The following is a 24745-nucleotide window of genomic DNA, read 5'->3' on the forward strand; positions in this document are numbered from 1 at the left end:
GACAGACTCTCCCACCTCAGCTGTAGTTATCTGCAGTTCATCCAGAGTGATCATGGGCCTCTTGGCTGCATCTCTGATCAGTCTTCTCCTTGTCTGAGCTGAAAGTTTAGAGGGACGGCCAGGTCTTGGTAGATTTGCAGTGGTCTGATACTCCTTCCATTTCAAAATGATCGCTTGCACAGTGCTCCTTCGGATGTTTAAAGCTTGGGAAATCTTTTTGTATCCAAATCTGGCTTTAAACTTCTCCACAACAGTATTATGGACCTGCCTGGTGTGTTCCTTGGTCTTCATGATGCTCTCTGCACTTTCAACAGAACCCTGAGACTATCACAGAGCAGGTGCATTTATACAGAGACTTGATTACACACAGGTGGATTCTATTTATCACCATCAGTCATTTAGGACAACATTGGATCATTCAGAGATCCTCGCTGAACTTCTGGAGTGAGTTTGCTGCACTGAAAGTAAAGGGGCCGAATAATTTTGCACGCACCACTTTTCAGTTTTTTATTTTCTAAAAAAGTTTAAAATATCCAATAGATTTCGTTCCACTTCACAATTGTGTCCCACTTGTTGGTGATTCTTCACAAAAAATTAATTTTATATCTTTGTTTGAAGCCTGAAATGTGGTAAAAGGTTGAAAAGTTCAAGGGGGCCGAATACTTTCGCAAGGCACTGTGTATGTATGTGTGTGAGTGTATATATGTATGTATGTATGTATGTGTGTATGTGTGTATGTGTGTATGTGTGTATGTGTGTGTATGTGTGTGTGTGTGTGTATGTGTGTGTGTGTGTGTGTGTGTGTGTATATATATATATATATATATATATATATATATATATATATATATATATATATATATATATATATATATATATTCAGCTATAACATAATGAACACTGACAGGTAAAGTGAATAACAAGAAATATTGATGTGAAAGCAGAAAAATTTGGCAAGCGTAAGGATTTAAGTGATTTTGAGAAGGGCCAAATTGTAATGGCCAGACGACTGGGTCAGAGCAACTCCAAAACTGCAGCTCTTGTGGGATGTTCCCGGTCTGCAGTTGTCGGGACCGTCAAAGTGGGCCAAGGAAGCAAAGGCGGTGAACCGACAACAGGGTCAAGGACGGCCAAGGCTCCCCACGTGATGCATGGGAACGAAGGCTGCCTGTGTAGTGCGATCCAATTAAAGAGATACTGTAGTTCAGATTGCTGAAAAGGTAAATGCTGGTTCTGATAAGTGTCAGAACATAGAGAGGTTCGCAGTTTGTTGTGTATGGGGCAGGATAGTCGCAGACCGGTCAGGGTCCCCATGCTGACCCGTGTCCACAGCTAAAAGCACCTACAATGAGAATGTGGTCCATGGAGCAATGGAAGAAGGTGGCTTGGTCTGATGAATTTGATTCAAATTCTTTTACATCATGTGGGTGGGTACGCCTCTTACCCAAGGAAGAGATGGCACTGGGATGCAGTATGGGAAGGGCAAGCCGGTAGATCAAGTTAAATGCTTTATCTAGTGGTGTCCATACTTCCAATGGTTCAAGGCAAAAGCGGGACCTATTCAATGTGTGTTTGTTTTTTGTTTTTGTTTTTTGTTTTTTTTGCGCACTTTTTAAAGGACACAACAAAACGCCTTCAATAGTATAAATAACACATTAAAAAGTACCAAAAAAGTTAATTGTTTACTTACAATTTAACTACCTGTAGTGCCAAATGTCAGACAGGGTTGACGACCATGGGTCTAACCATTGCCTACCATATCCAAAGCTTTGGCTAGAATTTTATTAGCACTTAGAATAACGCCAGTACTTTTAGTCAGTAGATACAAAGACATACATTAGACTGGCGGGTGATTCGGGTTCTTGTAGATCGATGACGGGTGGGTAGACATCGTCCTGTTTAACAGGGAATGCTGAGGGGTTAGCAGGGTAAAGTGCTGCATGAAGGAGCAGAGGTCAGTTATTATTATTCTGGGATTGATATCAGTGGTGAATGTTCCCCCCCCCCCCCCCACCACCAATCAGTGACTGTATTAAACATTGTTCATGTTACACATCTGTATCTTGTTTCCATCACAGGGTGGCACATTCCCAGGACAGCTCACCACAATAGGGATGCAGCAGATGTTCAGCCTTGGCGTCAGGCTCCGTAAAACCTACATGGAAGAGCAAAGTTTCCTGTCGCCAATATTTAATCCGTCAGAGGTCTAGTGAGTGCTTAAAGTGATTTTAAAGTCTCGTGGTTTTATTTTTATTTATTTTTCCTATAAAAATAAAAAGCATTTTATACTTGCCTGCTCTGTTGCAGTTGATTTGCACAGAGCAGCTCAGATCCTCCTCTTCTCAGGTCCCTCTTCTGTGATCCTGGCCCCTCCCTCCTGTTTAGTGCCCCCACAGCAAGCAGCTTGCTATGGGGGGCACCCGTGCCGCGTCACAGCTCCCTGTGTCCATTTAGACACAGAGCCCTGACCTGGCCCCGTCCCCTCTATGCCTTGATTGGCTAGCTGACTTTGATTGCCAGCATTGGGAGCCAATGGCGCTGCTGCTGTGTCTCGGCAAATCAGGAAGGAGAATCTCAGATGGCTGAGACACTCATGGACCTCGCTGGATAGAGGGACCTCGGGTAGGTATTAGGGGGGCTGAGGGTGGCTGCTGCACACAGACTTTTTATCTTAATGCATAGAATGCATTAAGATAAAAAACCTTCTGCCTTTACAACTCCTTTAACCACTAGCTGACTAGCCGCCGTCGTTATACGGCGGCAGGTTGGCTCTCCTGAGCAAATCGCTGTAGCTGTATGGCGGCCCTCTAATTAGCCTTAGCAGCCGTGCGCCCGCCTCATAACGTAGGATCTGATGCTTGTGGCTGGCAGCCATGATGTCCGCCTGGCACCCGCAATTGCTCCTGAGAGAGACGGAACGGCGGTTCTGTTAATGTAAACAAACAGATCCCCGTTCTGTCAAGAGGGAGATCTGCAGTTCCTAGTGATTGGGTACAGCGATCTCTCTGTACTCCCTTTCAGTACACTCCCCCCACAGGAACACCTCCTTAGGACACACTTAATCCCTTGATCACCCCCTAGTGTTAACCCATTTCCTGCCAGTGACATTTATACGGTAATCGGTGGCTATTTTTAGCTCTGATCGCTGTATAAATGTCGGTGGTCCCAAAAAAGTGTGAAAGGTGTCCGATCTGTCTGCAATGTCACAGTCCCAGTAAAAATCACAGATCGCCGCCATTAGTAGTAAAAAAAAAAAAAAAAATTAAAAATGACATAAATCTATCCCCACTTTTGCGCAAACCAATCAATATACACTTATTGCGTTTTTATTTTTTACCAAAAATATTTAGAATATATATTTGCCTAAACTGATGAAATGAGTTTTTTTGAAAAAAAATTGGATATGTATTAAAGCAAAAAAAAAAAGATTATATATATATATATATATATATATATATATATATATATATATATATATATATATATATATATATATATATATATATATATATATATATATATATATATATATATATATATATATATATATATATATATTTATATTATATCTTTGACATTTTTTGGAAAAAAAAGTCTTTTTTATTTTTGTTTATAGTGCAAGCAATAAAAACTGCAGAGGTAATCAAATACTACCAAAAGAAAGTTCTGTTTGTGGGGAAAAAAGGACATCAATTTCGTTTGAGTGCAACGTCGCACGACCGCGCAATTGTCAGTTAAAGTAACGCAGTGCCGAATCGCAAAAAATTACCTGGTCATTAAGGGGGTAAACCCTTCCGGGGCTGAAGTGTTTAAAATAGTATAAACATAAACACTACAGCTATATTCTAAAGAATCAGATTATCGAATAGGTACTGTTACTATATGAAGATGTTCAGAAAGGGAGGTGTGCAATCTCCCTTACATTTATTAAAACTAACAATACTATGTGGTTGATTTACTAAAGGCAAATAGATGGTGCACTTTGTAAGTGCAATTGCGTTGGAGCTTAGTAAATGAGGTAAAGCTTCACTTTACAAGAATACCCAATCAGGTGCAAAGAAAAAAAACAAAAAAACAGAATTTTTGCTTGCACATGATTGGACGCTTTTTGCCCCACACATTAGTAGAACCTCTATGGGGCAACACGCGTCAGGGAGTGATTTGTGGAGAAGCATAGGCTGAGGCCTCTTCTTTCTTCTCCTTTTTTTAAATTTTTATTTTTTCTCTGCTACAGGCGTTGATTGGGAGATCGGACCCTTGTCCCAGGATCCAGCGATGCGGGGAACGAAGCCCCCCTCGTTCCCCCGCTCTGCTCGCGGCGCCGGGAATTCTTACTGTGGTACGCCGCACAGTCACCTGGGACACGTGACAGGTCCCAGATGACTGTGTGGCGCTGAGGGGAAGTGATATCACCAGCTCGGGCACTGAAGGAGGCAGACTACGAGGGACCCCCTAGAAACAGGCATTTAGAGGTGAGTAAAAAAAATATATATATTTTTTTTTTAATGAATTTAAATTTTTTTTTTTTTTCTTTTTTGGGTGGCAACACCACTTTAACTCTGTTTTTAAATGTGTGTCACTTTTCGAATGAGCACATTAAGATGCCAGCACCCCGTCTCCTGAGGGTCAAGGAAAAGTCCCCCGGGCCTCCTGTAGGGGGCTCAGGCACACAGCAGGGGAATCAGTGCGGCAGGGCAGGCGATAAATACAGAACCATGTACTGTGTCTGTCTCTCTAGCAGCTAAAAGCTGTTTTCTTTCTCTCCCTCCAGCATCTGGGAGAGGGGAACAGTGCATTGTTCTGTATTTTGTCTCCCCTCCATGTGTTGCCCTAATCTGATTACTCCCTGTGTGCCTTGGCCCCCATTCCCCCTTGCTTCTGAGGCAAGGGACATTTTAAATGCACATCTAAATCTACCCTTACACTTCGGTCAGTGACTGATTATGTGGAGATAATGTCATCAGTCTGCTGCAGGAGAAAGCTTTTCCTCGGCCTTCTTTCCCGCAATGATTAGACTGCAACATTACAACACCTTTATTACCAAGACCAACTAGATCTCTGGTGCCCAACCTGCTTCCCAAGGGCTATAAATGGCCCTTTGGTGTTTGAAATGTGGCCCTTGGGCCCCAGCGGTCAGAAGGGAGCATTGACTACTAACTGTAGTAGATTCCAGCGGTCTCCTGCAACATGATCCCTAGTCTGTCTCTGATGGTCTCCGATGACATGACTTCAGTTTCCAACCACTCCAGTAGAATCATCTCTGATCATTTCCTCCAGTAAGTCTTCAGTCTGTGACAGTTTTGTGTAGCATTACATGTAATAAATAATATATACAGCCCTTTGGAGACTTTAGGGGCCTTGTTTGAGGCACGCTTTCCCTTGCAAGTTGTTGACCATTGAACTAGACTATTTTCTCCTTCTGTTTCAGTGTCCGGTCCACCAATATAGTGCGCAATCTGGAGTCCACGCGGTGTTTACTAGCCGGCCTCTACCAGCAAAAGCAGGAAGGTCAGTACTTTATCGCCAGTAGTAGTTATTTACATTCAGCTGTAATTTTTCTGCAAAACATTTCAGTTTCTCCAATCCACTTGTTCAATTCTAATGAATATCGGGAAGATATGCCAACATGGATAGTACCAACCCCTTCATCCGGTCATCATAGATTCTGCCAAGGCAGATGTTGATTGTATGTATAAACCAGGATGAGAGGTGTGAAAATTGTGGAACTGCCCCTGTTCTAGTTACATCCTTGGTGTCAGGAAGACTTTGTAGGTGTTAAACAATCATTTGATTCACTTAGCTGAATCTGTGAGAAGGTGAAATGGAATTATATGGGGAAGACGGAAGGATCACGCCCAGAGTCAGTGCAAGGATTTTTGTCTACTCGGGGGGGGGGGGGGGGGGGGGTGCTTCACTGCAGCTGATGGAACACAGACGGTGTTCCATCAGCTGCTTCCCCAGGCACTGGTTGACGGCTCATTACCGGGAAGTGAGGTCCTACATCAAGACCTCAGGAAGTGACGTCCTATACCAGTGATGGCGAACCTTGGCACTCCAGATGTTTTGGAACTACATTTCCCATGATGCTCCACTACACTGCAGTGTGCATGAGCATCATGGGAAATGTAGTTCCAAAACATCTGGGGTGCCAAGGTTCGCCATCACTGTCCTACACCTAACTTCCTGGTCTGTGCGCAGGAGAGAAGCGTAGCAGGCAGACGTCCGCTAAGCTCCCGCCACTCCATTCCCAGCAAACACCCGGCATGACTGCTCACAGGTGGGACAGTGGAGCCTGGTGAACATGATGGGGAGGGTGATTTGGCAGGCGGCACATTGCAGCAGTGGTTGTGGAAGTGATAGGTGGAATCACAGTTGCTTGTATCACTTCCACATGAAAGCCGACCGTCGGCTTTACTAAAGCGCAAGCGCTCCCGGCCGCTATACAGTGTGTAAAAACACATGTCTGCAAGATCATTAAAGATCTGAATCCCCAGCAAGTGACTAGAGGTTTCAGATTTGACTGCCTTGCCCCATGCTGGCTCCCTAAGGCGACTGCCTGAGCCGCCGTATGATTATGCCAGTCCTGACCACACCTCTGTCCAGGGAGACTATTACATTGTAACAACTTGCCGACCAGCCGCTGTCATTATACTGCAGCAGGTCGGCTTGTTCCCATGAATCTCCGTAGCTGTACGTTGGTCCATCTTACAGCTATAGCAGGGGCGCACCCGCTGCACGGCGTAGGGGGTGGATGTGTGTAGCCGGCGGCCACGGTGTCTGCCGGCCACCTGCGATTGCTCCACAGAGAGCCCGAACGGGGATCTGTCAATGTAAACCAACAGATCCCCATTCTGATTGGGGAAGTACAGAGTGATCGTCTGTTCCTAGTGATTAGAGACAGCGATCTCTGTACTCCTAGTCAGTGTCCCCCCCCCCCCCCCCCACACACACACACAGAAACATCTCCCAGGGAACACAACTAGTGTTAACACCTTCCCTGCCAGTGCCATTTATACAGTAATCTGTACATTTATAGCACTGATCGCTGTATAAATGTCACTGGTCCCAAAAAAGTGTCCGATGTGTCCGTCGCAATGTCGCAGTCCCGCTAAAATTCGCAGATCACCACCATTACTAGTAATTTAAAAAAATGTTATAATTAATGCTATAAATATATATATATATATATATGTATATATATGTATATATATGTATATATATGTATATATATGTATATATATGTATATATATGTATATATATATTATATTATACATTTTTGGATATTATAGCGAAAAACATTGTTTATATAGAGAGAGAATGTGTATGTGTGTAATAAAAAAAAAATATATACACATATACATACACACACACACACACACACACACACACACACACACACACACACACACACACACACACACACTCTCTCCTCATATTGAAGCCGTTTAACAGGGATAATGGTGGAGGCTACAGCCATGATCCCAGTATTGTTTTTTTTACAGCAGTCGATTCTGTTTGTAATAAGTAAGTAATAAGTAATGCGGAGTAAAGTGGCAGAGTCCCATTCCCCCCAGCCGCAAACTTTACAGACCTCTCCCATCTGATCGGGGAGCCCGGTAAGGTGGCTACCAATGGCATTGGCTTCTGGGCACACATTGAGAGGAACTGATGTTGTTCCTCCCACTGGGATGTCAGAAACCAGAATTGACAAGGATTTTGTCACTTCTGGTTTTTAGTTTGTATACAGGCCATTGCCGTCTTGTGAAGCTGCATATCAAACTGATCTTTGTCTGATCTGCTGCTTTGGAGGTCAGAGGCGTGATCTAGGGTCTAATAGACCCCAGATCTTTCCATAAAGAGGGTCTGTCATGGCCCATGCTATCACAAAGGATGTCATGCCCTTAGAACCAGTTTCTAAGGGAATAGCTGGTTTGCACAAGTCGTGAAAGAGGCCGTCTATGCCAAATGGCACAAGCAGTGGCACGTTTTCTGACTGCTGGGAGGAACTTGGTGAGGTTCAAGCCTTGTCCACCAAAAATACAAGTTCTTGCTGATAACTGTACATAGTTATTTGTGGTAGAGTCAGCTTGTAAAGAATATGTAAACATATGTTACTTTTTTGCACAGGACCCGTCACAATTGTCACGGATGAGGCCAGCAGTGAAATCCTCTACCCCAATTACCAAGGCTGCCATGAGCTCAAACATCGGACAAGGTGCGTTTGGGCAATTTGCTTATTAGCAGGGGAGACGGTATTGGTGGAGCTGCAGGCAAAATGTACAAACATGTATTCAGTTTGTATTTATTGAGAAACTGCACAATGTCTTTCTAAAGTGTTCTAGAGTTATTATCTGCAACCCATATGTTCTATTCCATTCCTACATTGCTGAAGGCTTCATCAGTCTAGACAGATATTAAAAGGACTTCCCTCCTATCTCCAGTACAAACCATTAAAGGATCAGTCCACTTCAAAAATATAAATTGGTTATAGGTGGTGTCTAGTAGGCTGGGGTACCTGCCAGTTTATTATAATTCTTGGCAAGCACAGTGCCAAGTGTTCCTTAAAGTTCAAGCTCTGTTCAGCTCACATTTTCCCACTCCTCCTGCTATAGTCCATGTAGATATTTTCACTTTTCTGTGTCATTATTGAGATATGGCAGGAGGATGGCTGCAGGTGATAGCCATTTGGCCTGCTCACGGCCCTTTTTTTTTATTTTATTTTTTTTTCTATTTTGATATATTGGTCATCTAATTGTTACTCTCAGTGGCGGCTGGTGAAGTTTTAGGATGGGGGGGCGCAAGACCCTACCCCTCCACGCACGTTGACCACTCCCACTTCCCATAAGCCACACCCCTTATAGAATCCACAACATCGGGCACCCCCCCCCCCATGGACAGGCCGCCACTGGTTACACCATTCTATTTACCAATAAATATATTTTCAACCCCGTAGTCCACATAGAATAAAAATGCAGCAGGGATGGTGGGAGCCAAAAATGTAGTCCCTGAGGGATAGGAGATGCTGTCAGAGGGTTTAACTTTTTAGTGTCTATCTGAAGCTGAGCTCCAGGATGAGCTTAATTTTTATTATGAAAGTAGTTCTAAAGGTTTTTTACCTTGATGCATCCTCTGCATTAAGGTAAACCTGTTGCAGCTCTCCCCGGAGCACCCCCTTATACTTACTGTACCTGAGAGTACTGATGTCTGCTACAGTGATTTCCAGCTTCCAGGGGTATCCCACAGGTATGGTACATACTAAAAGTTTTACTAAACCCACAACAATAAAATCAAGCTGTATATGCAGTAAAGCATGCTTGTTAGGGCTGGTTTACTCTTGCTTCAAAATATGGCTTTTGGTGGGGCTTTTGGTGGGGCTTTTGGTGGGGCTTTTGGTGGGGCTTTTGGTGGGGCTTTTGGTGGGGCTTTTGGTGGGGCTTTTGGTGGGGCTTTTGGTGGGGCTTTTGGTATAGGCTTCTATGGAGGCTTTGAAGCACAACTAAAGCTACATGGGGTATAATTTTTGAAGCAAAGCAAAAGGTGTAAACAGGACTGTAAGCTAACCATTTAATTTAGTGACAGGAGCTTTGACTAGCGTTCAGAGCGCTTTAACAAAGCGTGTCCGAAGCCTTGTTTTGAAGAAAGTGTAAACTAGCAGTTAATGCAGTGTTTCTCAACTCCAGTTCTTAAGGCACCCAAACAGGTCATGTTTTCAGGATTTCCCTCAGATGAAAGGGCTGTGGTAATTACTAAGCCAGTGAAACTGATCAAATCACCTGTGCAAAATAACGGTGATTCTGAAAGCGTGACTTGTTGGGGCGCCTGGAGGACTGGAGTTGAGAAACACTCCGTTTAATGTGTGTTGAATCCGAAGCAAGTCTGCATTGTGTAAAAAGGCTGTTTGATCCTATAGTCTTCCACTGTCCCCCGTCCATCTCCTGATAGTACAGAGGCTTTGGAGTCCCTCTGCACATGCTCAGTTTAGTGTGTATTGCACTAGTGTGTTTTTTTTTTTTTTTTTTTTTTTTCTTGGGTGGGTGCATGTGATCAGCAAAGGGCCAATCGGCACTGTCCAGACAGATGGTCAGGGGTCATGCAGCCTCATAGGACAATAAGGGGAGAAGGAAAACTACAAACTTTACCCAGAAACTGATAGAAGTCACGAGACTGCTATATACTTCTGATGAGAAAAGGTATTTGGCATTTTATATTTAGTAAAATTGCATCTCCATGTTCTGTATACTGTGGGAGACCAGATATAATGAATGCAGGGTCCCGGGTTTAGTAACACTTTAAAGCTGAACTCCAGGCAAATTTTTTTTTTTTTCCATGCAGTGGGGCTGTGCCTGCACTGCATGAGTTAACTGCTCGTTTTTGTCTAGAGGATTAAAAAGCAGAGATCTATCTACCCACCTAATCCTCTGATCCTCCCAGCGCAAGACCAGCCCCTGCAGCTCCTGACCCCCCTGTGGTCTAGCATTCTTGTGTGGTGGACTGTTCCTGACGTCATCACGCTCATAGATTGGCTCTGGTCATGAAGACATCAGGAACAGTCCACCGCTGAGCGTGAAGGAGTGCCATTTTCTGAAGGATCGGGTGAGTATAGGCATTGTGTTCACTTCTAGACAAAATAAGCAGTTAACCCCTACAGCTCTGCTGCATGGGAAAATGTTGTTTTTTTACCCAGAGTTGGGATTTGACATTGGTCCAGCTTGGAGCAATGTAACTTTGTAAAAATTGCCATACCTGGAAATCGGCTTTACTTTTAGCCCTGGTTCACACAGTTCAAAATCGCATAACAAGTTGCACCCCATTTTTGCAGCGACTTTGAAAAAGGCTCCTGCACTACTTTTTTTTGCGATTTTATTGCGGCTTGCATTGACTTCTATTAAATTAAGTCGCAAGCCGCAATGAAATCGGATATCCAAATCGCATGGATCTGCAGCTTTTAAATTGTGCTGAAGTAGCGTGATTTTAAAGCCACACTGGTGTGAACCAGGCTTCACCAGTGAAGGATAGCACTTAACCACTTGCTGACCAGCCGCCGCAATTTTACTGCGGCAGAATGGCAGGGCTGAGTGAAACGACGTTATGTTACGCTGATGCGCCGGCTGCTCACTCCTGGAGCCGATGCAAGTGCCCGGCGGTCTATATCACCTCTAGGCTCCCACGATCGCTGCTGACACACTGAGAACTGGGGTCTGTGTCTGTGTAGACGCAGATCCCGGTTCTCTGAGGGGAGAAGAGACAGATCGTCTGTTCATACAAAGTATGAATAGCGAACTGTCATCTCCCCTACACAGTCCCCTTCCCCTTTCAGTTAGAACACACACTAGGGAACACAGTTAACCCCTTGATTGCCCCTAGTGTTAACCCCTTCCCTGCCAGTGACATTTATACAGTTATTGGTGCATTTTTATCGCATTGATCGCTGATTAAATGCCAATGGTCCCAAAAATTTGTCAAAATTGTCCGATGTGTCCGCCATAATGTCACAGTCCCGATTAAAAATCGCAGATCGCAAAAAGTGGCCTGAAGCAGTTAAACTCCACATTTTCTTCACACTCATTCATCATGGCAGATCTTTGGCCTTCTGTGCAGATAATGAAGGAGGAAATGGCTATATAGCTGGACCCAGACTGTGGTGAAGGGTGTGATATAGATAGGATGTGGGTATTACAGTAATAAATATAACCGCAGGCCTGTTGTATAGTTTACAGGGCTGTCAAACTGGCGGCCCCTCCAGCTGTTGCGAAACTACCCTTCCCATCATGCCTCTGCCTGTAGGTGTCATGCTTGTAACTGTCAGCCTTGCAATGCCTCATGGAACTTGTAGTGCTACAACTTTTGACACCTGTGGTTTAGATTAGAAGATGAAACCACAATACCTTTTCTTCCTTGCGCTTGCTGAGGATGAAGACTGTGGCCAGGCTGGACGGGACTCATGATGTCTGTACTATAACACAAGCCACTTTCATTTTCACATCACTAGGAGGAAGCATCGGCTTATACGGTTCCTGCTTCCTCTGCTTCCTCTGCTGTTGCAGCCGGCTCCATGCACTCCGGGATGACAAGCCTGCAACCCATTGATTGTGATTTGGGCTTGCCGACCCGCCATCCCAGAGCATGCTTTTCCCTGGTTTGAGGTTGCGGGCCACATCAATGGGCTCCGCGGGCCATGGGTCATTTATTCTTATTATACAGGATTTATATAGCGCAGACAGTTTACGCAGCGCTTTACAACTTGTGGGCAGACAGCACAGTTACAATACACTTTAATAGAGGAGGAATCGGAGGGCCCTGCTTGTTAGAGCTTACAATCAAAGAGGGAAGGTCAAGAGATACAAAAAGTAATAACTGTGGGGGATGTGCTGATGGAGAAAACAAATGTAGAGTAGTTAGGTGGGTTGAGCATCCTCGGTTTAGGGCACCATTAGAAAGCAGGTTTACTCTAGACACATGCAGAACGGAAACATATATTTTGGATAGATTCGTTATGTTACTAATTTTTGTTTCTTTGATTCAATTCAGAATTTGTTTAGTTTTAGTTCTGTTTGATTTTGTTTCTTTTATCAATTTTCTCATAAATTCCACATTTTCTGAACGTTTCGGATCGGTCGAAAAATGATCAATTGATTTAAATTCTGTGTGAAGAATAGCTGGTTGTTAGGGAGCCGGCCGGGGAAGCCGCCCGTCATGTCCTTAACAACGGAAGACTCAGCAGTCGGCTTTCCTGCTGAGAGCTGAAATGTTAACAAAAGAATGCTGGCAATTGAAAATTCTGGGGAAAAAAAGTGGGTCACCCCCCCCCCCCCCAAAAAAAAAAATCCATAGCAGACCCTTATTCGAGCATGGAGCCCGACATGCCAGGAAAGGGGGGAGGACAAACTGTCACCCTCTCCTGAACCATACCAGGCCACATGACCTCAACACGGAGGGGTGGGGGGGGGCCTCTTCCCGACAACCATGGGAGGTGGTTGTGAAGGTCTATGGGCGGGGGGGCTTATCCAAATCTGGAAGGGGGGGCCCCCAGGTCCCGGCCTTTCCCCCACTATATGAAGGAGTATGTACATAGTGCCCATACCCATTCATCAAAAAGTGAATAAAGACACAGCACAGGTTTTTGACACCTTTACTATAAAAAATTAAAATTGTCCCCCGGTGTAGATCCATCATCAATCGCAATGCCCGCCGCCACCACCGGACCCGAAAAAAGCAAGGAAAAAAATTGTCAAGGGGCGGATCACTCGATGACGTCAGTGTGTGACCCCGCCCCCTTGTGACCTCATCGACCCAGCATGCTCTCCCCATCTGTGACATCACAAGGGTGACAAGGAATTTGAATTGTTTTGAAAATTTAGAATTTTGTTAGAAAATTCAATTTTTGGATACATCCGAATAACGAAAAATTGGTCCAAATGTACATTCGTACCAAAACAAATTGCACGTGTCTAGTTTACTCTCCTACGGCTCCTCTTCATGTAAACGGTCCCCCAAAGCTACTTCTCTTTGGTGCTTTGTCCATCGGTCGCAGCTCTGAGGTCTTCATGTACAGTGCAGGACCAGCAGTCCTGCACTGTAATCAAGGACACCAAGGGACATGCATACAGCTTGGAGCGTTGGAAGCAAGAGGAAAGGACCAGCTTCCGGGGGAGGCAAGAGAGATAAGCTAGGGAAAACTGGTGCCCCAGACCAAAATGAACATTTCACTTTGCAGTGGGGTGACAAGATTTCTGGCAAAAACCTTATTGATTTTACTACAAATCTTGTCATCCTAAAACTTCATGTATTACACTTTTACAACCCAGTTCTAGGAAAATTTCAAATGATCCCTTGCAGTGGGACTGTGATCGCACTGGAGGGGGTAATTTCTAATTTTGTCTAAGGGAGAGGAGAAACGCTTTAACTTGCCTGATCCTCCACTCCCCCCGTGTTCTGGTGCTGGACTGTCCCTCTGTGTCAACGCTTCCAATGTAGGTCTATGGAACATTCTTTATTATTAATGATGTCAGGATCCTAGACCGTTAGAACATGGGAGAGAAGAGGCTGCAGGGAGGAGTGGAGGATCAGGTAAGTCAATCATCATCATGGTTTTTTTTTTTTTTTTTTTTTGTTCATCTTGACCTAAACCAGCATTTAACCCTTGCAGTGCTGGCACTGTCCCATTGAAAGGGATGATTCTTTAGTGTAGTTTAGCCTGCAGTTGGGCTTTAAAGGGTTACTAAACCCAGGAGCTGGCATTCACTATATCTGGTCTCCCAGAAAGGTAAATATGCTAACTACCTCTTCTCATCAGCAGTATATAGCAGTCTTGTGACATCCATCAGTGTCTGGTTAAAGCTTGTAGGAGGAGTTTTAATTCTCCTGACTGTCCTGTGAGGCTGCAGGACCACTGGCCCTCTGTCTGGACAGTGCTGATTGGCTCTGTGGCAATCATATACACCCCCCCCCCCCCCCAAAAAAAAATCCCCCAAAAAAACCAAACTCTGCATGTGTATATTGCGATATAGATTATATGGATTATTTATGATATGATTTACTGAAGATGTATATGATGGGGCTGACATTGTGGTGACTGAAAGGTTGTATGTTCTAGATAGTATTTTATTATGACTTTAATCTATTTACTATAAAGAAAAATGGTATCGTGATCTGATGAGGATCTCAGTGATGAATACATATTTTGACCAACATGTATTGTTTTTTGTATTGTGCACTTGTATTTTGTGTTTAGATCTGTTGATTTTAAAGGGGGGAAAAAACAGATTTAAAACTGAGCATGTGCAGAGTGACTACTAGGGCTCTGTACCATCAGCAGATAGACTGGGGCAGTGGAAGAAGGGGAGGATCAGAGAAGATAGGATCATACAGTTGGTTTACACAATGCAAAGGAATAACCCTTTAGGTCCCACAGTGAGTATAACGAGCATTCTTAATGCATATACAGACTGATTTTATTGTGGTGGGTTTAGTAACACTTTAAGTTTAATTTTTCCATGCAAACTTGGACTACAGAACCCTTGTGTTATGGTGAAGAAAGGGAGAGGTGTTCTGTAGTCCTGTCCCATGTCCAGTGCTCCTTCACAAATACATTACGGTGAGTGAGTGTTGTCACCCTAGGACAGGAGCTGTGTAATGGGCAGAGTTACTAGGTTAATAATATAAAGGGGAAAAAGAAAACTAAGACTATATTCACACTGGCCGTGCTAATTGTAGTGGGATCTGCGATCACCGCAGGTAATCGCTGGCTATGTAGAGAAGAGATGATGGCTGCGGCTGCGGTGATCTGTCATTATAGTGAACGGCGTTGATGGCTGCACCTAGCCACTCAGAGCCACAGCAGCGATCATAAGATTCCTGCTGCTACACTTCACACTGGCCTAAATCACCGGTGTGAATGTAACCTAAGGAGGCCACCACATCTAAGGACGGGTAAGCTGCAGTGTATTACATTTTTGTTGCTGGGCTTGGATACTGTTTAGCTGACGTTTTGATGTTTCAGTAGCCGGATATCTGATGCCAACAACCAGCCGGGAATGAAAGACGAGCTGAAAAAGCTCCAGCAGGACCTGAATATTGATAACAAAGAGGAAGTGGATTTCTTCTTACTGCTTGACAACCTGCTGGCCGAACAGGTGAGACGGGAAGACCTCACATGCCGATTGTGGACAAATATGCAGGTTGATCAAAACTACTCACAGTATCGGCCATCCGATTCATCCGTTAGTCCAGTCTCCCACTTTGGTCCAGCCAAGCCGCAGTTGGGGGTCTCAAAAAATTGTGCCCGGTCACCCTCCTCCACTCTAAGTCTGGCTGGAAAGAGCATGGCATATTTAAGATGTAGCACCCTAAGGCGACGCTTGACATCCTGGAACTGAGACCTCTTCCTTTGCACTTCATTACAAAAGTCCAGGAACACCGCTAAATGACCATTACCAACTGGTATATTTCCCTTCTCTCTAGTAAGCCGCATGATCTTGTCTTGGTCCCTGAAATTCAGAAATTTTAGCAATAAAGGTTCGGGGGGGGGCACTCCTGCAGGTGGGGGTTTAGTTTGTATACGATGTGCGCCCTCTCCACCGCAAACATGACTGAGAAGGCCTCCCTGCCATATGTGGTAATGAGGAGATTCCCCAGAAACTCTGCCGGGTCTTCACCTTCAGCCTGTTCAGGCAATCCAATAAATGTAAGGTTACAGCGGCGAATACTATTCTCCATGTCATCTTGATGGGAGTGAAGTTGTTGGATCTGCCTTTGCATGTGGAATGCTGTAATGGATGTAAAATATCCTCAGTGTTGCTAATACGGGTTTCCGTTTCAGTAACCCTATCTTTCACTTTAGAGGGGTCCTGTCTCAGGAGCGAAATATCTATCTTTACCTCGTCTATTTTGGCCATGAGGGTACCCTAGAGAGCGGCTATGGCATCCAGCACCTTTCATGTTTCCACGGCATGGGGGTCTTCCCCTGGACATGCGGCAGTGCCATCTTTGGACTGCTCGTCGTCCCCATCAAGGCGATATTTAGCCAATTTCTCCACCGCCGTGGATGATTTTTTAGGTGGCGACATATTAAGTCCTGGTCCCGGGATCCACAGTCGGCTTTGTGGGTGAAAATACTCTCGGATGTACGATCAGGCTGTTATACAGGATAGTCGTCAAGAGGAGCTCCTACTACCCATGTCCTACTCAATCGCTCGCCAGGCCACGCCCCCCCCCCCGACAAATATGCAGGTTGCTTAAAGCAACTAATTGGATTTCAGCTGCTGCTTTTTTGGTACATGTGAAAAAAAAATGAAAGCAGGCTTCTGATTGGCTGTTGTGAGCAAAGCTATTGTCCTTTTTTTATTATCCTGGGTGATTATAAATGTGTACACACGATCGGAATTTCGGCCAGCAAAAAAAAACTAGAGCTTTTCATCGGAAAATGTGACTGTGTGTATGCTCCATCGGAATTTAGCTGGCCGAATTCCCGCCAGCAAAAATTTCAGAGCATGTTCTCAATTTTCCCGACAGAAAAACTTTCTTTCGGAAATTCTGATAGTGTGTATGCAATTCCGGCATGCAAAAACTCACGCATGCTCAGATTCAACTACGAGATGGAAGCTATTGGCTACTGGGTATTGAACTTCCTTTTTCTAGTCCTGTCGTACGTGTTGTACGTCACCGCGTTCTGGGTGGTTGGAATTTGGTGTGACTGTGTGTATGCAAGACAGCTTGAGCGAAATCTGGAATCCCGTCGGGAAAACCACCAAAATTCCGATCGTATGTGCGTGGCGTTGGAGCCATGTAACGAGTTGCCTTCCACTGGTGCCTGCTGGAGTCGAGACAAATAGCCGGTGTTTTTTTACGGGTCTCTCCCCTCCCTTCCACAATGGTGCATTCAGCTTGTGAGCAGTCGCCAGGCAGGGGGAGGGTCCTTATCCCTGTGTAAGCTCCAGGTAGATCACCTCCATTTTTCTTTTTCACCTCTCTAGTTATCCACTATTTATTAAAATAAAAGCCACCGCAATCACATGACAGGCCGGGTCCCAGGTCTTCCTTCTGATCTGTAGGATGAAAGGGACTTTTTTTCTTGGCATGAAATCTCGAAGTTCTGCTTTAATTATCCATCCCTGAATGTAATACTAAATCCTATCAACATCATTCCTTCTATAATCCTTCAGTTTCATATGTATTGGCTCTGTATGTGAAAGTGCAATCAAAACCCGCATGGTCCAACTTTCCAACAACCGGACTATTTAGGCCACGGGTCTCAAACTGGTGGCCCTCAAACTACAAGTCCCATCATGTCTCTGCCTGTGGGAGTCATCCTTGTACAATGCCTCATGGGATTTGTAGTTTGGCAACACTCGGAGGTCCGCCAGTTTGAGACCCCTGTTATAGGAGAACATTATTTGGCTTCTTTCACATGGGGTGCTAAAAACAGGTGGTTGAGACGCACTTTTACCACCCACCTAAAACATAACATGCTGCCAGAGGAGACTGTGCACATGCAATCCAAATTTTTCTTGAATGCCGAGTCTGACAAGCTCTACAGCCTGTAAAACTTGCCCGTTTAATCAATTGGGCTACACTGCAATCGTGCGCCAAATGCTTGGCTTGTGATTGCAGTGCCGTTTGCAATACAAAATCCCCATTTGGCTGAAAAAAAAAAAAAAATACAGAAAAATAAATGGCTCTGTGACACTGGGCATGGCTGCAGTACATCACATCAAGCCCTGGAGGGGACACTTAGCAGGTAGTGCCCTCAGAGTTTCCATTTCAGGTCTTTGTGCGTGTGACTTTATGGTGTATAGAATGGATACAATCCTCCAGCATGGAACTCTGTTACATTTATTGTGCAATCATTTTTGAACTGTTTTTTTTTTTTATTTATTTTTTTTTTCTCTTTAGGTGCATGGATTTCCCTTCTCTTTGAAATATAAAAGCCATCTGCAGAAGACGGAGCAAAGAGCCCTCAATATTGTGTCATATATGGTGGGGCCTAATAACAGGTGAGACATAAACTTTGTTCATAGATGTTGGGTGAATTGTTGTTTTGGTAATGCAAATAAATTATTAGGTCTTGTGAATTTGTTGTGCAGAGTAACAGTGCCTTGAAAAAGTATTCCTACCCCTTGACATTTTCCACACTTTTTTTTTTTTTTTCATGTTGCAACCAAAAATGTAAATGTATTTTATGTGATAGACCAACACAAAGTGGCACATAATTGTGAAGTGGAAGGAAAAGGATAAATGTTTTTCAAAATGTTTTTACAAATATGTGAAAAATGTGGAGGTACATTTGTATGGCGCCCCCCGGAGTCAATACTTTGTAGCACTTCCTTTCTCTACAATTACGAGTCTTTTTGGGGATGTCTCTACCAGCTTTGCACATCTAGAGAGGGACATTTTTTCCCATTCTTCCTTGAAAAAAAGCTCAACCTCTGTCAGATTGGATGGAGAGCGTCTGTGAACAGCAATTTTCAAGTCTTGCCACAGATTCTCAATTGGATTTAGGTCTGGACTTTGACTGGGCCATTCTAACACATGAATATGCTTTGATCTAAACCATTCCATTGTAGCTCTGGCTGTAGGTTTCGGGTCGTTGTCCTGCTGGAAGGTGAACCTCCACCCCAGTCTCAAGTCTTTTGCAGACTGACAGGTTTTCTTCTAAGATTGCCCTGTATTTGGCTCCATCCATCTTCTCATCAACTCTGGCCAGCTTCTCTGTCCCTGCTGAAGAAAAACATCCCCACAACCTGATGCTGCCACCACCATGTTTCACAGTAGGGATGGTGTGTTCAGGGTGATGTGCAATGTTAGCTTTACGCCACACACCGATTTTTGCTTTTAGACCTGAGCACTTTCTTCCACATGTTTTCTGTGCCCCCCACATGGCTTCTTGCAAATGGGACTTCTTATGGCTTTCTTTCAACAATGTCTTTCTTCTTGTCACTCTTCCATAAAGGTCAGATTTGTGGAGAGCACAACTAATAGTTGTCCTGTGGACAGATTCTCCCCCCTGAGCTGTGGATCTCTGCAGCTCCTCCAGAGTTACCATGGGCCTCTTGGCTCTTCTCTGATGAATGCTCTCCTTGCCTGGCCTGTGAGTTTAGGTGGACGGCCATGTCTTGGTAGGTTTGCAGTTGTGCCATACTCTTTCCATTTTCAGATGATTTATTAAACAGTGCTCCGTGCGATGTTCAAAGCTTGGGATATTTTTTTTTATAACCTAACCCTGCTTTAATCTTCTCTACAACTTTATCCCTGACCTGCCTGGGCTTCATGATGCTGTTTGTTCACTAAGGTTCTCTAACAAACCTCTGAAGGCTTCACAGAAAAGCTATATTTATACTGAGAATACATTACACACAGGTGGACTCTATTTACTATTGGGTGACTTCTGAAGGCAATTGGTACCACTAGATTTTAGTTAGGGGTATCAGAGTATATAATACAAATGCACCCCACACTTTTCAGATGATTATTTGTAAAAAAAATAAATAAATGTGAAAACCATTTATCACTTTACTTCCTTCTGGTCTATTGCATAAAATTCCACTAAAATATATTTACGTTTTTGGTTGTAACATGACAAAATGTGGCAAATTTCAAGAGGTATTATTAAGTTTTTCAAAGAACTGTATGTGCAGTGTAGGCTAGAGGATAAAAACATGATGCTTTCTTTTAGTAGTAGGGTTTGGTGAGGCTCAGGGTCTGTGCAAATAGACTGTGCACTTTACAAGGAGGGGGGGAGCTTTGCTGATTTCCTTCATCCAATCCTGTGCAAGAATGCATTAAAAAAAATTTTTTTTTTTTTTTTTGCGTCTTTTTTGCGTCTTTTTTTTTTTTTTCTTGCATGCGATTGGACATTCTTTGAAAAATTAAGTTTTAACTAACTTAAAAAAAACCCTGGAGCAACTGCACTTGGAAAGTGCAGAGTCTCTTTTGCCTTTTAGTAGATCAACCTTATGATTTCTATAAGACCCCTTTCACACTGAGGTGCTGTACAGGCGCTGCAGCACTAAAATGGCGCCTGTAACATTCCTCTCATTTCCTAGTGTGAAAGCCGGAGGTCTTTCACACTGGAGCGGAGCGCTTGCAGGACGGTAAAGTCCTGCAAGCAGCATCTTTGGAGTGGTGAAGGAGCGCCGCTCCTGCTCATTGAACTAAATGGGCACCACTGGCAAAGCTCTGCTGCATCGTCGTTTTGTGGGTCGTTTTAACCCTTTTCGTCCGCTAGTGGGGGTTGAAAGAGCCCCGGTGGCAGCCGAAAACCGCCGCAAAAATTACTGTAAAGGGCCGCTAAAAATAGTGAGGCGCTTTACCGCTGACGCCCCAGTGTGAAAGGGGGCCTTAGGAGCCATGCACTTTGACAGAAGGGCGTGTGGGAAATTTTCCTCATAATTTGCACATCTTGTTCTGCGTCGCTGATTTAGAAAGTGCTGAAGATATTGAAACTGGATAATAGCCAGGCAGCTAGTATTTTCAGAAGGAGAGGCCAGAAATGGAAGACTCCATACTTCTTCTGTACGATTGTATACTGATTTGTGTTCATGTAAATGGAATGGAATGACAATTGGGTTACCAAGGCTCTCTTGCTATGACAGGTAGAGAATACAAGTAAATAATAGAAATGGTACTGTCAGGTAATGCTGCTCTGTTATTACAGATCCAGAAGGGAGACTTTGGCCAAATACAAATGTCCATTGCTGACTGGTTCTCTGCAGTGAACACAAGTTGATTTTGAAGGCTTGGTCCATGCTTTAGACCACGTTTCATATTGTACCCATATATACTGCATGGCCACATACATAAAGCTCAAACCTTTCTCTTCTGATGGTGGAACATCACAATTTCTCCATCGGGACTATTCCTCCATGTGTTCTGAGGCTGGGGAAACCATTATATCTGCAATGCATTGATCACAGCTGCTCTGCAGGCTCCATTGCAAAAAAAAAAAACCCCAAAAAAACGTAAATGCGCATTGATCATTAGATCGGTGTTGCTGCAACTTTTTTTAATTTTTATTTTTGCAAAAGGCAGATTATGTTTTTTTTTTTTTTTTTTTTACTTAAGACAAATAGACTGCACTTAGAGCTTAGTAAATGAGGTAAATCTTCACTTTGTAAAGTGTACCCAATCATGTGCAAGGGAAAAAATAATAATACATTTTGCTTGCACGTGATTGGATACTGGAAGTCAGCAGAGCTTCTGCTCGTTTTCTAATCTCTGGAGCAGCTGTTCTTGCAGCGTGCAACTGCACTTTTTTTTTTTTGTGATTGTAAATGCTAATTTTTGTTCTTTTATTAAAATAACATGCCATTTAATAGTTTTGCAAAGAGCAACCTTGGTCCTCCTCTTCTTGGGTCCCCTGCTGGCGCTCCTGGCTCCACCCCATGCCCCCCCGCGCGCCGAGGTCCCGTATAACAAGCCGCTTGTGCGTGCTAGCTTCCAAGCCCAGCTCTGTGTCCATTAAGACACAGAGCGCGGCTCGGCCTCGCCCCCAACATCCCTTCTCACTGGCTGTGATTGACGGCAGCAGGAGCCAATGGCTCCCTCTGATGTGCCTGAGCCAATGAGGAGGGAGAAAGATGAGAGCTGCTGCCCATGTTGATCAATGGCAAGCTTAGGTAAGTAAATGGGGGGGGGGGGGGCCTGTGGAGGGAGCTGCATGCAGAAGTTTTTTTTTACCTTTTTAATGCAGAGAATGCATTAAGGTAAAAAAATAAGTCTGCCTTTTTAGAATAGTTTTCCATTCACAGGTCACTATGAATGAGTGACACAACCTGGCAGGCGGAGTCCTGCTCGGACACTTTTTTTTTTTTTTTTTTATCTCCCACTAGCTGTCTCAGCGGGGATCGGAGAGGTGTGGGGGGCAGTCCGTTCGTAACATGTTACACCCTGAATATGGGTGTAATGCAGTGCATTCGGAAAGTATTCACAGCGCTTCACTTTTTCCACATTTTATGTTACAGCCTTATTTCAAAATGGATTGAATTCATTATTTTCCTCCCCAAATTCTACAAACAATACCCCATAAGGCCCCTTTCACGCTGCCGTGACTTGAAAGTCTAGTGATTTTGCCGTGATTTCAGGGCATGTCTGTGGCCCTCAACTCACATCAAAGTCGGACCAAGTGCCACTTGAAGTAGCACAAATATGAATGGCACTCATTGGAAATCATGGGGTACGACTTGTCATGCTACTTTCCAGTCCCAAGTCACAGGACAAGTCGCACAAATGTGAATGGAGCCTAATGACGTGAAAGAAGTTTGTTTGAAACCCTTGCAAATTTATTAAAAATACAAAACAAAAAACCCCATGTACATAAGTATTCACAGCCTTTGCTCAGTACTTTGTTGAAACACCTTTGCCACCAGTTACAGCCTCAAGTCTTTTTGAGTATGACGCTACAAGCTTGGGACACATTTTTATTTTTTTGGGCAGTTTCTCCCATACTTCTTTGCAGGACCTCTCAAGCTCCATCAGGTTGGATGGGGAGCTTCGGTGCACAGCCATTTTCAGATCTCTCCAGAGATGTTCAATCTGGTTCAAGTCTGGGCTCTGGCTGAGCCACTCGGGACTTTCAGTGTCCCATTGCCACTCCTATTATGTTGGCTGCGTGCTTAGGGTCGTTGTCCTATTGGAAGATGAACCTTCGCTCCGGTCTGGGGTCCAGAGCGCTCTGGAGCAGGTTTTCATCAAGGATGTCTTTTTACATTGGTACATTCATCTTTTGCCTCCATCCTGACTAGGGTCCCCGTTCCTGCCGCTGAAAAATATCCCGAAAGCATGATGCTGCCACCACCATGCTTCACTGTAGGGATGGAATTGGCCAGGTGATGAGCGGTGCCTGGTTTCCTCCAGACATGACGCTTGCCATTCAGGCCAAAGAGTTCAATCCTTGTTTTATCAGACCAGAGAATTTTGTTTCTCATGGTCAGAGTCCTTCAGATGACTTTTGGCAAACTCCAGGTGGGCTGTCGTCTGCCTTTTTACTGAGGAGTGGCTTCCATCTGGCCACTCTACCATACAGGCCTGATTGGTGGAGTGCTGCAGAGATGGTTGTCTCCCTCCACAGAGAAATGCTCAGAGTGATTGTTGTGTTCTTGGTCACCTCCCTAAGACCCTTCTCCCCTGGTCGCTCAGTTTGGTCGGGTGGCCCGCTCCAGGAAGAGTCCTGGTGGTTCCAAACTTCTTCCATTTACGGATGATGGAGGCCACTGTGCTCATTAGGATCTTCAATGCAGCAGACTTTTTTTCTGTACCCTTCCCTAGATCTGTGCCTCCATACAATCCTGTCTCAGAGGTCTACAGACCAATCGTTGGACTTCATGGTTTGGTTTGTGCTCTGACATGCACTGGTAACTTTGGGGCCTTATATAGTCAGGTGTGTGCCTTTCCAAATCATGTCCAATCACCTGAATTTACCACAGGTAGACTCCAATCAAGTTGTAGAAACATCTCAAGGATCATCAGTGAAAACAGGAGGCACCTGAGATAAATTCGTGTCGTGGCAAAGGCTGTGAATGCTTATGTATTTTTTTTTTTTTTTTTTTTTTTTTGTTTTTTTTTTTAAATAAATTTGCAAAGATTTCAAACAAACTTCTTTCACGTTGTCATTAAGGGGTATTGTTTGTAGACTTTTGAGGAAAATAATGAATTGAATCCATTTCGGAGTAAGGCTGTAACATAACAAAATGTGGAAAAAGTGAAGCACTGTAAATATACTTTCTGGATGCACTGTATGTAACATGTTACGAAAGGTGAACTTATCCTTTAAGCACTAAAGCCCCATACACACTATCAGATTTTCTGCTGATTTTTGTCTTCAGATTTATCAAAACCATGTAGTGCAAGGGCCTGTTTGATTGCACACACATTGAAACTCCTAAGGTTTTGTCCTTGTATTATATGGTTTTGGTAAATCTAAAAACAAAAATCAGCAGAAAATCTGATGGTGTGTATGGGGGTTTAGACCCCTTTCACACCAGGGGGTTTTGCAGGCGCTATAGTGTTAGAAATAGCGCCTGCAATCCATTGTCTGTAGTGTGAAAGCCCCGAGGGCTTCCACACTACAGCGGTGCACTGGCAGGACGTCAGGGAAAAGTCCTGCCAGCAGCTTCTTTGGAGCGGTGTGTTTACTGCTCCTCCACCGCCGCTCCCCATTGAAATCAATGGGGCAGCGCTGTAATACCGCCGTTAAAACGCCTCTATTGCGGCATATTGCTGGTGGTTTTAACCCTTTCTCCGCCGCTTGCA

General features: G+C 44.1%; 1 protein-coding gene across 1 annotated transcript in view; it reads left to right on the forward strand.

Annotated features, from left to right (window-relative positions):
* The window catches only part of ACP6 (acid phosphatase 6, lysophosphatidic), a gene marked incomplete in the record, with an annotated part of 53713 nt that overhangs the window by 8762 nt on the left and 20206 nt on the right, over positions 1–24745 (forward strand). The window contains 5 exon segments of the mRNA XM_077479801.1: positions 2079–2209; positions 5429–5508; positions 8129–8216; positions 15501–15633; positions 18392–18492. Of these exon segments, the coding sequence (XP_077335927.1) occupies positions 2079–2209; positions 5429–5508; positions 8129–8216; positions 15501–15633; positions 18392–18492 (533 nt within the window).

Source organism: Lithobates pipiens, unplaced genomic scaffold (genome assembly GCF_037356315.1).
Source record: "Lithobates pipiens isolate NorthernLeopardFrog02 unplaced genomic scaffold, aLitPip1_a1.2 Scaffold_16, whole genome shotgun sequence".
NCBI lineage: Eukaryota > Metazoa > Chordata > Amphibia > Anura > Ranidae > Lithobates > Lithobates pipiens.